This window comes from Pseudoliparis swirei, chromosome 7 (genome assembly GCF_029220125.1).
Source record: "Pseudoliparis swirei isolate HS2019 ecotype Mariana Trench chromosome 7, NWPU_hadal_v1, whole genome shotgun sequence".
Lineage (NCBI taxonomy): Eukaryota > Metazoa > Chordata > Actinopteri > Perciformes > Liparidae > Pseudoliparis > Pseudoliparis swirei.
In genome coordinates this window covers 7,154,105-7,166,933 of record NC_079394.1, presented here as the reverse complement: position 1 = coordinate 7,166,933, position 12,829 = coordinate 7,154,105, and the positions used below count along the sequence as shown (strand labels likewise).

At 43.6% G+C, this 12,829-nt stretch overlaps 1 protein-coding gene across 2 annotated transcripts; it reads left to right on the top strand.

Annotated features, from left to right (window-relative positions):
• Positions 1-1,738: 1,738 nt before the first annotated feature.
• angptl2b (angiopoietin-like 2b) lies at positions 1,739-12,334 on the top strand. 2 transcript variants are annotated; one of them, XM_056419750.1, is made up of 5 exons: positions 1,739-2,244; positions 6,557-7,456; positions 9,501-9,694; positions 10,560-10,830; positions 10,954-12,334. In XM_056419750.1, the coding sequence occupies exons 2-5, from the start codon at positions 6,577-6,579 to the stop codon at positions 11,151-11,153; spliced, it is 1,545 nt and encodes a 514-aa protein (XP_056275725.1). In that variant the 5' UTR covers positions 1,739-2,244; positions 6,557-6,576; the 3' UTR covers positions 11,154-12,334. The 2 variants fall into 2 exon arrangements, with proteins under 2 accessions (XP_056275725.1, XP_056275724.1); XM_056419749.1 differs by having other exon boundaries at positions 1,739-2,256.
• Positions 12,335-12,829: the final 495 nt, after the last annotated feature.

Sequence of the window (12,829 nt, the reverse complement as noted above, 5' to 3'; positions counted from 1 at the left end):
ATAAATAGGTCTTTGCAATTATTGAGACTGATCTGACCCCATATAGTTGACACTTGCAGGGTTTATAGTTTCGCACATAAAGTTAGTCACCATCTGTAACATCTTGAATGTTTCTACTTCAATGAGGGGATCGCATATATTATTTGTTGTAAAACAAACTCAACAACCACAATTAGACATTTTATTTAACGCAGAGCTACAATAAAACACTGAAGTAGCTCAAGCCTCAAATCAAAAATACTACAACTGATGAACATATGTCATTGGGTGTTACTCCCAGTTGGGTCTAGACTCTTTGGGGTTGGCTCTAGCTCATGGGGAGAGTGGTTGTCCCCTAACCACAAGGTAGCCGGTTCAATCCCCACTCTCCCCATAGCATGCTGAAGTGTCCTTGAGCAAGATGCTAAACCCTCAGTTGCTCCTCGGTGCTTCACTGCAGTCCACTGCTCCTAATAACTGATCAATAAAAGTGTACATTATTACCTTTGCATTGGAAGGTTATGTTTTGATCGCTGTGTATTTATTTATTTGTATGTTTGTGTGTTATTTGCATAACTCAAAAAGTATTAAACCGAATCGCATGAAATTTGGTGGGATGATTAGTTATTATCCAGGGACCATTTGATTATATTTTGGGATTGATCGGGTCGAAGGTCACGGTCAAGGTCATGAAAAGGTCAACATCTTCTTTTTACCACAGCACGGTCAATTTGTATCCAATTGGCATGCAACTAATGCCAAAATGTTCACATGACATCAAGCTCCCCACACTCTCATGCCAACTACCAAAAAAGTGGCTGTGGCGAAGGTATGCGCTCTACCGAGTTATTATTAATTTCAATAGCTGACAAAGCAGTCAGTACCAGATTATTTTAAAGTTGCTCGTAAAGTTAAAATTTAGTTATTGGGGAAATACTACTGGGAAGTTTCTATATGCACTGAATATGAAACTATTAAAGAGTAATAATCTTAGTAGAAAAGGAAAACCGTAACAGCTTTACATGTTATTGAAAACAGGAACACAACACAAAAATAACAAACAGCCACGGCAACAGAATCCACACGCAGTCTTCGCCTGAGAAATGAATATTGTATTGTCCACACTCTCATGACAAAGTGTTTCATATGCTTTTGTCCAACAACACACATGGACAAGTAAGCACAGCTCTGCCTTGGATGACATGATGTAATCAGACCCCTGCACGCTGTAGTTCAAACGCGTTGCTTTGTACTCAGATCGAGCCCGTTTCAGACATCGCAACGCCAGACTATAAACCAGGGACAGCTGTCCTAGGTCAACACACCTGGATCTGCTCCCTATCCGTCATCCTCTTCCCATCTCACTCAGGAGGAGCTTTCATTTACAGCCAATCAGGCTCTGATCAGTGTAACAACGCGGCTGTCCACCTCTGAAAGAACCAAGCAGTCCGAGCCCGAAATAGTGGTGGTATTGAACCAGCGGCCAGGGGGCAGAGGGTTGGAAATTTGAGACGTGGGTGTGTGTGTGTAGGTGTGTGTAGGTGTGTGTGTGGCTTGTGTTGTGCATGCTTGTGGATCTCCTTTGTGCCACGGGGAGGAGGGGTGGAGAAAGAAGGCTGTTGCTTTAAACAAGAATGTGTTCATTTTTAAGGGAGAGGGGGGAGGCTCTGAGCTCAATTTGTCTGCCTGGTGAAACACTGCAAGAGGATTTTTCATCATTTAAAAGCAACGAGGAAGGAGAAAAAAAAGAGAGAGAGAGGTGCAGTTGAGAGAGACAGCCTCTTAGAGCTGTGAGGCAGAAGTGATGGATTCAGCCCACAGAAAAGTGACAGTCTTCTCCTAACGGGCCACAGGCAGTACACATGCCGCCCTGGACTCTCACCATTTATCAGGAAACTATCTCCACCATCCAACTTAAGTTACCATTTGTTGACAGTGCTCCAACTTTTTCCCGTGGATTTTGAAACAATCTGCTCCATGCTTGCCGACGAGTTTCCGGCAAGTTAAGCTGCGGTTGGGCTAATGACGGTCTTTTAATAATAGGCTTTAAAACACCACCACCACCACCACCCCTCCACGGTTGGAATGGACAGAGGTGACAAAGAGTAACGATACAGGCAGAGCGCAGAGAAGGGGGAGAGGAGGACGCAGGGGAGCAGCTTTCTCACTTGGGATGACTTTCTACCGGGAGAAACTTCAATCCATTCTGCCAGGAGGGCAAGGCATCTGAGGGAGCCTCATCAATACTCGACAGTTATCCATCTCGTAAGCATTGAGGTACCTTTCACTTATTTATACATTCATCTTATTTATTGGTTTATTTACTTCACAGGGACAACACACATTTATATTGCATGATATCAAGCACAGCTTCAATTCATTGCATTGATAAATTGTTTGTCGTCAGTCATCTCTCAAAGCAAGTGATGACCTTTCTTGGCTCGACAGAAGTTATTCGTGAGCTCAGATAATTTATTATTCTGTCCTGTGGCATTTCTCACACAATGGTGAAGCAATTATTTTGTCGTGAAGCCAAACTAATTGAAGTCAGAGTTGGACTGTTCACTTCCAAACTGCTTCACTCTACATACTGATTGTGTTTGATCTTGAATTCAGGAGTTGTAATGCAGCATCTGTTATCTGACTCTGTTCGATGCTAAACGGTCACTGGACAGATGACTCTGATCAACGTGGTTGAGGAGGGTTAATTCAGCACAGGGGGATGCTGGAGAGCGGGCTCTCAGGGCTAAGTGCTTCTTCACTACTGATAAAACTCAGCTTGTCAAAACACAAGCTATGGGTATTGAAGAGGGTGTGTCGAAGTTGTATCACACATATGCCTTGTGTGACACGCGCTGACAGATTCATTCGCTAATATTCTAAATAGTGCCATTCATTTCTCAAAGAGAAGGAGGGGGGGGGAACGGATACCCTGATTACCGGTGTGTCGAGCCGTCTGCAGCTTCAGGATGTTTCCCTAGGCTCAGGAGAACAAACGAGCAGGCGGTTGAATCCTGTCTTTGTTTCCGTTGCCGGGGTAGAGTTTGGATAAAGGGGCTTCGAGGTAGAATGCTGGAACTCATCGAAACATTTTCCGAGACTCGGATCACGAGTGAGGTATGGAGGTACTCGACAAGCACAGAGCAACACCTAAATGGGAACAAGAACTCAAACCTCTCCGGCTCCACGGACAGTCAAAACAAACATGGCCCGATGCCGTCAAGCTGAGCAGGTCGTTGAGGATAATCATGTTCAAAATGCCATGTTTCATGCCAACAAGCATCACATGCTTGAGGAAAGAATGAGGTCACCCTCAAGTAAATGTAATAGTGCAGAATACCATGAGAAGATTGAATTTGACTCTGATCCAACACATATTGGGTGTCACGTGACGCTAATTTGAACATGCTGCACAAAGCCGCCCCGCCAAGTATCCGCTCCTTTTTTTTAGCTACCGACAAACTAGGCGCTGTGTACTCGTGTTGTGGAGGATGATGATGTGATTACGAGGCATTCACACAGAAAGTGGGACACTGGGAATGAATTGGGTCACTAGATGCGGTCCGTCTCGGAGGCACGGAGGGGATAAGCGGTGTCGTGGTCCTGTGTCCGGAGGGTCGAGCCGTCTGCCACCACCATTGACTCTCCATGTGTGTATGGCAGCTCGCTCTAATGAGGTGATGAAGAATGTGAGGAATGCCATGCTCACACTGAAATGAGAGGGGCTGGGGGTGAGACGCATTAGCCAGTCTGCCCAACTTCTAATTAATATGTGCTGAGCGTGACCAAAAAGGCTGGTCAGAGAAACACTGACCTACCCGCACGCACTCGCCTCTCACACTTGATTTAACACGGAGTACAGTCCCGGAGGAGTCGTGTAAACACAGACTTAACCACCTGAAGATAGTAAAACCACAATTTTTTGGTGTGAAGCAGACTTGAAGAAATCACCCAAGAGAAGCTGCCAATCAAGTTCCAATGAGGTGTTATTCCCTGCACACTGCACTCGTTAATCTTGGGGCCTGTGCAGAGGAGACGTATATGACACTTCTCACCGGCGGTTAATCGTTGCAGCTATTTGCCACTCAATAGCAGCCTGTAAAGTGAACTGATGTTAGGACAATGATGCGCCATGGGGGCCGTTGAAAGCGACGAAGGAGGAGGAGGAGGAGGAGGCTTGCTGTTGTTCCCTCTGGCAGACGGGTTAATAACAGGTCGTCTCTGTCGGGGCAGATGGGACTCTCTGAGGTACCTGGGATACTGAGCACAGCAAGTGTTGTTATTTGAAAACACACATTATCGGAGAAGCCCTCGCAGACACGCACACAAACACACATTTCATCACAAGCTGCAAACATTTTCCACTCGGCTTTGAAGTGTGGTGAAGCCCAGAGCAGGAGATGACGGGCTAACGACGTCCAACATGGGACTCCTCCGCAGCAGCAGCAGGGGCAAATCACTCTGCATTTCTTAGAGACAGAGCTCATGGTCTGGGGGAGAAACCACAAGAGCTGCTGGCCAAATACAGTCATCAGCACATTACAAAGGCACTCTGGGCTGCTCTTTTATCGTGGTGTGGGCTTACTCGTAAACTATTATTCGTGATGTATTCAGGGCGTGAAGACTTTTAGATCCCTTAAATGACACGGAATCAATCAGCATGTGTTGAGGTGACGTGTGAAGCATCAGTAGCATTAAATGCAAAACACTCAATCAAACTCAATTTGAAACAATAAATACAGTCTCTATTGAGGTTTGTCTAGTCATATTTAAATGAGTTTTAGGTTCTGCTTTTGCAAAATCCACGGGAGAAGCAGACTGGACATTCTCCTGCACTGACTATGACTATATTTCTGGCCAGGTAAAGAGTAACATCAAAAAGACCGTCCAGTTAAGGGAGCATAGAGTGGGGTTTTTTTCCGGGGAAAGAAAAATGTTTTCACATTCTACTCTAGACAGATAAAACTGAAGGGGTCAAATGTTCTTGGAGAGCGCTGCATTTCTCTTCTCCATGTCTCCTACCTAATGTGCTGGCAGCACGCCCAGATTAACAAGACAAAAACATTCTGCTCTCTTCCCAAATTTGTGCTTGCTATCAAATGGTAGATTATCTTTCACACCAAGATAGGTTGTAACAAAATGTGTGAGGAGTTGTAAGCCTCGCAACACTAACGCGGATCTTCAAAACCAAGCCAATAAAGACCTCTTATCCCCAGCTTTCTGTCTCTGAGGAGTTACAGAGGACTCCTCTGTAATCCAATATGCAGCAGCTTTCAATTAAGGTGCCCCATGAGTTCAAGGCCTTGTTATCCTTGCACAGGAGTTACATTCTCCTCAGCACTCAGTGGCATCCCCTAATAACACCACCACCATCTACCAAAACTGTTTGCACTTTCTTTTTTCATTAAAAAAGTATACACTTTAAATTCTCGGGGGAACAGTTTAGTATCTCATTCTCATTAACTCTTGTGGAAATGTATGAGTTATGCCACAAGGTCTAGTTCTAGAGGACACATCATTTCAGAGATACTTTAAGATAGACAGTGTGATGTGGTATCTTAGATTAAATAAATATATGCCACTTAAGCTAGCTGGTTAAAGTAAGCTTTTATTCAGTTAAAACAGTTAAAACAGAGACACGCGTATTGGAAGTGCAAACATAAATGAAAGTAAATTGCCTTTCAGAGTCTGTAACTTATTTCCCTCTTTTGGTAAAGGCTATAAACAGGACTGATGCAACACGATCAATATGTAAACCAGTTCCATTGATGGCATCATCTGGTAGTGTCTCATATTTTCCATAAGCAGAGATGTCCAGGGCTGCAGAGGGGAGCAGATAGTAATGTTCCTGTGTGTGTCAAGGACAAGCAGTGGCACTCGCCCAACGAGAACCTGAGCCAGCACAGCAAACTAAACACACTCCCAAACAGCAATGAAACAGACTGAAGCGATCAGCACATCATTAGACAAAGGAAATATTTTTCTTAGGGGCAGTGAGGTGATGAGTAACTTTCAAACATGCATGTGTTGCACACTCTCGATAGTGGAACGCTGATATAAACAACGGGTCGCGACCAGATGTTTTCAAGGAATAACACACATACAGCAGTGTTTGCTCATACCAGTAGTGATACTTGTCGTCTAGCAACCATGACATTCTTGATTTAAGTATTATACATTAATATAATTCGGTTCCTGTCATGGAAAGTCACAAGTGAGCGATTTTCTTACAGATCTTATCTTTTTCAGTAGCGCATTTTTTTTAAAGCTGTAATGACCTCCAGGCCTGTATATATGTGCATGCACAGGGCTACTGTGACCAACTGCTCCAGGCAGGTAATGGAGGATAAGACCAGTGTAACCTGATGGGCAGCCTTCTTCTGATCTCAATCCGCCTAGCTGTGAATGACTCCATTGATGACCCAGCCTGAGGGGTCAATTCTAATAGTTAGGAAACAGTTTCAGAAGAGGTACGCTCGTACAGTATTCTGCTTATTAAGTCGAGAAAAGTGAGTAATTTGCAGTTTATTTCTCTCAAAACAATGCAATGATGTCCATTTCTCTTTATTTTCCTTAGGCGTTGGTGAGTTGGGACACATGGAGCCCCCTTCAATGGTCCTGCTGGGGCTCCTTTTTTTTCATGGACTAGTAGCCTGTGGTGCCCAGCAGACTCATGGGAGTCCGTCAGACAGCAGCCGTGGCAGGGAAAGGACCCAAGAATTTGAGAGTAGTGAGGATGATTTGGAGAGCGAGTTTCTCTATGCTGGAAGGACCAAGCGTGCTCCGGTTGAGCAGCCGCAGGACAAGTGCTCCTACACTTTCATTGTGCCTCAACAAAAAGTGACGGGAGCCATCTGCGTCAACTCCAAGGAGCCAGAGGCCATGCTGGAGAATCGAGTCAACAAGCAGGAGTTGGAGCTGCTCAATGTGGAGCTGCGGAAACAGAAGAGGCAGATCGAGACCATGCAGCAGTTGGTCGAGGTGGACGGAGGCATCGTCAACGAGGTCAAGCTCCTGAGGAAGGAGAGCCGCAACATGAACTCCAGAGTCACTCAGCTGTACATGCAGCTGCTCCATGAGATCATCAGGAAGAGAGACAATGCCCTCGAATTGTCTCAGATGGAAAACAAGATCCTGAACCAAACCTCTGAGATGCAGCAGCTCACCGGTCGATACAAGGATCTCGACCACAAGTACCAGCACTTGGCTTCTTTGGCCACGAACCAATCGAGTCTGATTGTTCTGTTGGAGCAGCAGTGCCAGAGTCGCCCTCGCCCTCGCCCCGTGCCGGTCCCCCAGCCACGGTCCCAACCACCTATACCATCACCACCGCTCACCAAGCCTTACCAGCCGCCTGTCCTTCCACGAACGAGCAAAACGATCAGCAACGAGATCCAGAGCGACCAAAAATCTATCGTGCCTCTTCCAACGATGCCCACTGGCACACACAGCCCCTCCACGACCGACAAGCCCTCTGGTGAGTCCGAGCCCATTATGAACTTTGAAATGCTGGCGCTTCATTTCAAAGTTCTCTTTGATGCATTCGAACCAAAACGGTTTGCGTCACTAACAAAGGATTGTGTGTCTGAATTTTGTGAACCTCTTAATAATTAACAATACCCATTCTTCCATTTTAAGCCAATTGAAATACGTCCCACACATTCCCAGGGCAAAGGGCTCAGTAGGAACAGCAATGCTGTTGTTACGGCCTTTTGAGATGCATATCTTGTCATTGTCACAACTCAACCTACACAAACACACAAAGCATATTAGCAGAGTAAATAATATGCCTAAATGAATATCTAGATCCAGCCTATATGGGACTCAACACATGTTAGTGATTGATAACGCTTTACATTGATGTGAAGGGGGTTTGTGGTATCAGTTGCAGTGAGCGGTCTGTTTCCGTTCCCTTTCCCCACTTTAATTAGGAAACCGTTTTGAAATGGTGGAAAAAGGGAACAAACCATTCTCAACATGACGAGTGGAAGCTTTTTCCATTGACATTTTCACTCGACTGCATGTGAACGGTAGCCTTTGTACAGAATGTTTGAAAGGAGGCAAGTAATTTCCTGCCCATGCAACTAACACTTCCAAAAAGTTACATAAACCCATAACACGAACAGAGAACTGCACACAATGCAGGAATAGAGAGGAAGGAAGAGGGAGAGACACGGAGAGATGGAGTCAATGAAAAAAAAAGGGGGGGGGGGGGTGAAGTACATAGAGAAAGAGATACCGAGAGTCAGTGATGTCATTTGTTCCAGCTGCACCAGGCAAGAAGCAGTCATAATGTTCCACCAAAGCCGCAGACTTTATCAGGCAGAACGGAGAAGGGCAGGGCAGCTCTCCGGCTTGTATCTGCTCAACACACATTCCTGAGAGGAAATGGATGGCAGAGAGACAGCCGAGAGACAGATATCACCCACAACCATTTTAAAAGGAGAAAAAAAAAGTTGTTTCTTAGAGGCAAACTTCTGGCTATTCGCATTATGTGAAGAGTTTAACCAGATCCATTGTTTCTTCTTTTGTATAGCTTTCTTTATATATTTCTTCAAACCGAACCGAACCGCTCCCTCACCTCTACTCCTTTGCATGACCCCCTATTCTCATTTCATTTGTTTCCATTGCATTTAATCACTTTGTAATCCGGGCCAGTTGGCAAACCGCACTCGTGTGAAATCTTGAGACCTTAAACACTTTCACAGCCAACTGCAGCCGAGGAGCCAGTGGCCCCATTAGTGCTTTTCCATATTTACTATGTTGGACATTTGGAGTAAAATCATAATGATGCAGAGGCAGGCACACCTGGTTTCACTGATTTGCACCATAATAAAACAATGTTGACCTTGCACACATTTTCCAAAACATAAATTACTGCAGTAAAGTGCATGGCTGATGCTGCTTGATTATTGTTATGTCTTTTCTTTGATTGAGTTATTTTTCAGTTGTAGATAATAAATGCGTCTTCTTAACACTGTTACTTACGTCACATAACTTTTCATGAAATTGGAAAAACACTTACTCACAAGGGTTTAACAAGCCGTCTATAATTTATTGTAGTCCCAGAAATCCTTTCTTCTAAACATGACGTGAGGCTTAACATGCACACCTCTAACTAGAAGTATGTGTGTGTCCATAATATATCATAACGTACAAAAACCGAAGTGAAATAAACTAAGATAATATTACTCGTGCAGAGTAGAGAGAACTCCAGATGATAGGACGTTTTTCTCGTGTTTCATCATTCAGTAGTCAGGATTCCCTTTGCCCTCATGCCAGTGTTTCTTTTGGCCGCACAGCCGGCAGCCATTTCCCTCGTGAGGGGAGCAGCCAAAGTCAATTCCAGTGTTAAAATGAGGGCCTCTACTGAAAAATGGGATTCCCTGCGACAGAGTATAAATGCTTTTTGTGTCACTATGGCTTTCTTTTCATTTCCCTTTCTCACCTTTTGAATTATCGTTTGAACTCGTTCAATTTTACATGCTGTAAATGTATTGTTGTGATCTTTCTTTTTCTAGGGCCATTTAAAGATTGTCTCCAGGCTCTGGATGATGGCCACACTTCCAGCACCATGTACCTGGTGAAACCAGAGAATGCCAACCGCCTCATGCAGGTGTGGTGTGACCAGAGACATGACCCAGGCGGCTGGACCGTGATTCAGAGGAGGGTGGACGGCTCTGTCAACTTCTTCAGGAACTGGGAGACATATAAGGTGCGACAACTTCACACTTAATCAAGAACCTCATAGTTGAGAGGAAAGCAGGTGGTTTATGTTAGTAGTTTTGCCGTTAACCAGGACTGAATAGGTGATTGGTCAGCTCTTAAAGTGTCTGATGTAGGAACAGCCTCGGCTACTGCCAACGCCATGAGTCATTCGGTCTTGCAACATCCGTTGGTCTTTGTGAATTCGTTTCACAGTCAAATAGAAATGTGGGAATAATCAAATGGTTGTGTCATCATTCCTGATGTTCTGTAAAAAGAAACCTCATTTTTCTGATTATTGCTTTACAATGTATGTGGTAATCAGGGCTGTGGAGTAGTTCAATTTTTACGAAGGGGAACTTCTTTAACTTTTGAAAGGGAATCCCCCTCACACAGGGAGAAGCCGTTCACTGTTTGCTGGCCCATCATCCACATGGGTCCTGGTTACATCACAGCTAAAGGCAACAATTGGGATTCATCCAAGACTTTCACAAAAGCCTTAATGCCACACGAGAGCTGAAATTGCATTTGTACACTCATCTGCAGAAGGGGTGTTTCCATGATCCAAAGCATGTGCAGGGTACGGGATGCCACAAACCCACTTACAGAAAGACGGGGAACAAAGCAGTAAGACAGAATCCAGTACATCGGATCTTATGCTCCAGATACTTTGTCTGCTGGGATTTCATCAACAAAAAATGTTGGGAAAAACTGGGCACTCCATTTATAATATTGTCCATAACCAACTTTATTTGAGAGATGACAGTGTAGACATGGGGGGGAAAGAGAGAAAGGGATGCACCGCTGGAATGATGACCCCTTTTCTTAGAGCTTTCCCTATCTGATTGAGATCTTTTCCTCCCTGATCTTCACAGCAAGGTTTTGGCAACATTGATGGTGAGTACTGGCTGGGTCTGGAGAACATCTACTGGCTGACTAACCAGGCAAACTACAAATTGCTGGTCACGCTGGAGGACTGGTCCGGCAGGAAGGTGTTTGCAGAGTATGCCAGCTTCCGAGTGGAGTCCGAGGCCGACTTCTACAAGCTAAGGGTGGGCCGTTATCATGGCAACGCCGGAGACTCCCTCACCTGGCACAACGGCAAACAATTCACCACACTGGACCGAGATCATGATACATATACAGGTAAAAAAATTTGAAAAAGCACAATGTTAGAAAGTATTAAACTGGATAAACTCACAGCGTAACACCAATCATATGTTTATGCATTCAACCTGACAGATTTGTTTATTTTATCCATGTTTCTAGGCAATTGTGCCCACTACCAGAAGGGAGGCTGGTGGTACAACTCTTGTGCCCATTCAAATTTGAATGGAGTTTGGTACAGAGGAGGACACTACCGCAGCCGCTACCAAGACGGAGTCTACTGGGCTGAGTTCAGGGGAGGAGCCTATTCACTCAAGAAAGTGGTCATGATGATCCGTCCAAACCTAAACACCTTCCACTAAGCATCCAAGGAACACGTCGTGTACCACGTCTCTAACACAAACCACGACGGCTCCTGAAACCCGTACAATCTGTGGCCTTTTTTCTTTCAGTGGCACCACACCAAGCCGGGGGACAGAGAGACAGATGACGTTGAAAGTGCAATATCAAAAAGAGCTGGTATACTGGCACCTCCTGCACGTTGTGCACCATTATACAGCCGTCTGTCGCTTTTTCCCTTCTACGTTTGACTCAGTAGAGACGTGTTCTGATCGCTCAGGAGTTGTTTTAAATGCACTGTCTTTGATGAATCCTGTTTAGCTGACAGTGCTCTCATTTCACCAGAGTGAGAACAACAATAAGAACATGATTTGACATTAGAGAGTAAAGCCAGACAATATATATTTAGTATGTAAAGTTTTTTTTTTTGCAATGACAAGCAAATGAGGTTGACACAGGAAACGTATCCGGTGACTTTTAATTTCATTCTAAATACATTTTCCAAATGTGTATTTTAACAGGAGCATATATTGACTTGGAATACGGGGTTGATATTCTGGCCAGTTTGATTTATTACAGCAAGATATAGTATTCTAAAACGGTGCCATTTTCCTTTGTAACAGAAAAGCACAACTGTAAATTGCAACCTGAAGTTATAAACAGATTGCCTATTAAACGGATGCATCAAAGAGCTAAATCAACATTTGAGGTGGTAGACCCACTTTCCTGCTTTTTTTTTTGACAAAAACTTATTTTGAAACCTTGAATTGCTTGAACAGGTATTCACCAATTTGCTTGTATGAACCAAGCACTGTATTTACTGTATAAATTGAGTGGTTTGTTGATGTCAATAGATCCAACACATTGCATTTGTACATAAAAGATATTTGTAATATAATGTATTCAAAAACGTATTACATTGCAGTAAAATATGGACAGCTTGTGTGTTTTTCTCTGTTTTGGCGTCTATTGGTAGAAAAAGTACTTAGTTAAGCAGCACTTTAATAACAACAGTCATACACATTCACAACATTTTATTCATGTTCAAATCAATTTTCACGACTTATGTTGGTGTATGACTCATGCAGACCTCTAAACAGAGAGGCTTGACACTAAGATTTAACATTTTTGATATAGGTTTAGCACTGTGGTGACATTACATGTTTAACCGTCAGATATTTCTCATTAAAACAAGAGACACTGAGCCACGACTATTGTGATCCATCACTTAATTATCCCGGTGGGGAAACTGCTTTATTAGGTGTTAATATTAGCACTTAGCATGCAGAGCCGCTAGCTTTTATATGATTTAGTCGACATGTTCAGTCAGAAGCATGAAGGTAATCTCTTCAATGCATCACTTTAATGCTCAACTTGTTTTGGTTAATCCCCCTAAAGCCTTCAATCCCCTCAATATATACCAAAGCATGCCAGAGGAAAGTTTATGGACTATAATCCCATAATAATTGTTCTGACCTTATCAAATATGCTATATTGTATATTATTTCTTAAAATCTTAATTGAGTAAATATTCTGAATTTGTCAATGTTATTGTATATACATTATTTGTATGAATTTGAAGTGGATAACTTCAATTTGTAAGACAGATTTTGGTGGAAAAGTTTAGAGTAATGTGAATATGAATTCCAAAGATTCCTGATTTGTTCAAACATGCAGTAACCACAACTTTTAGCAAATT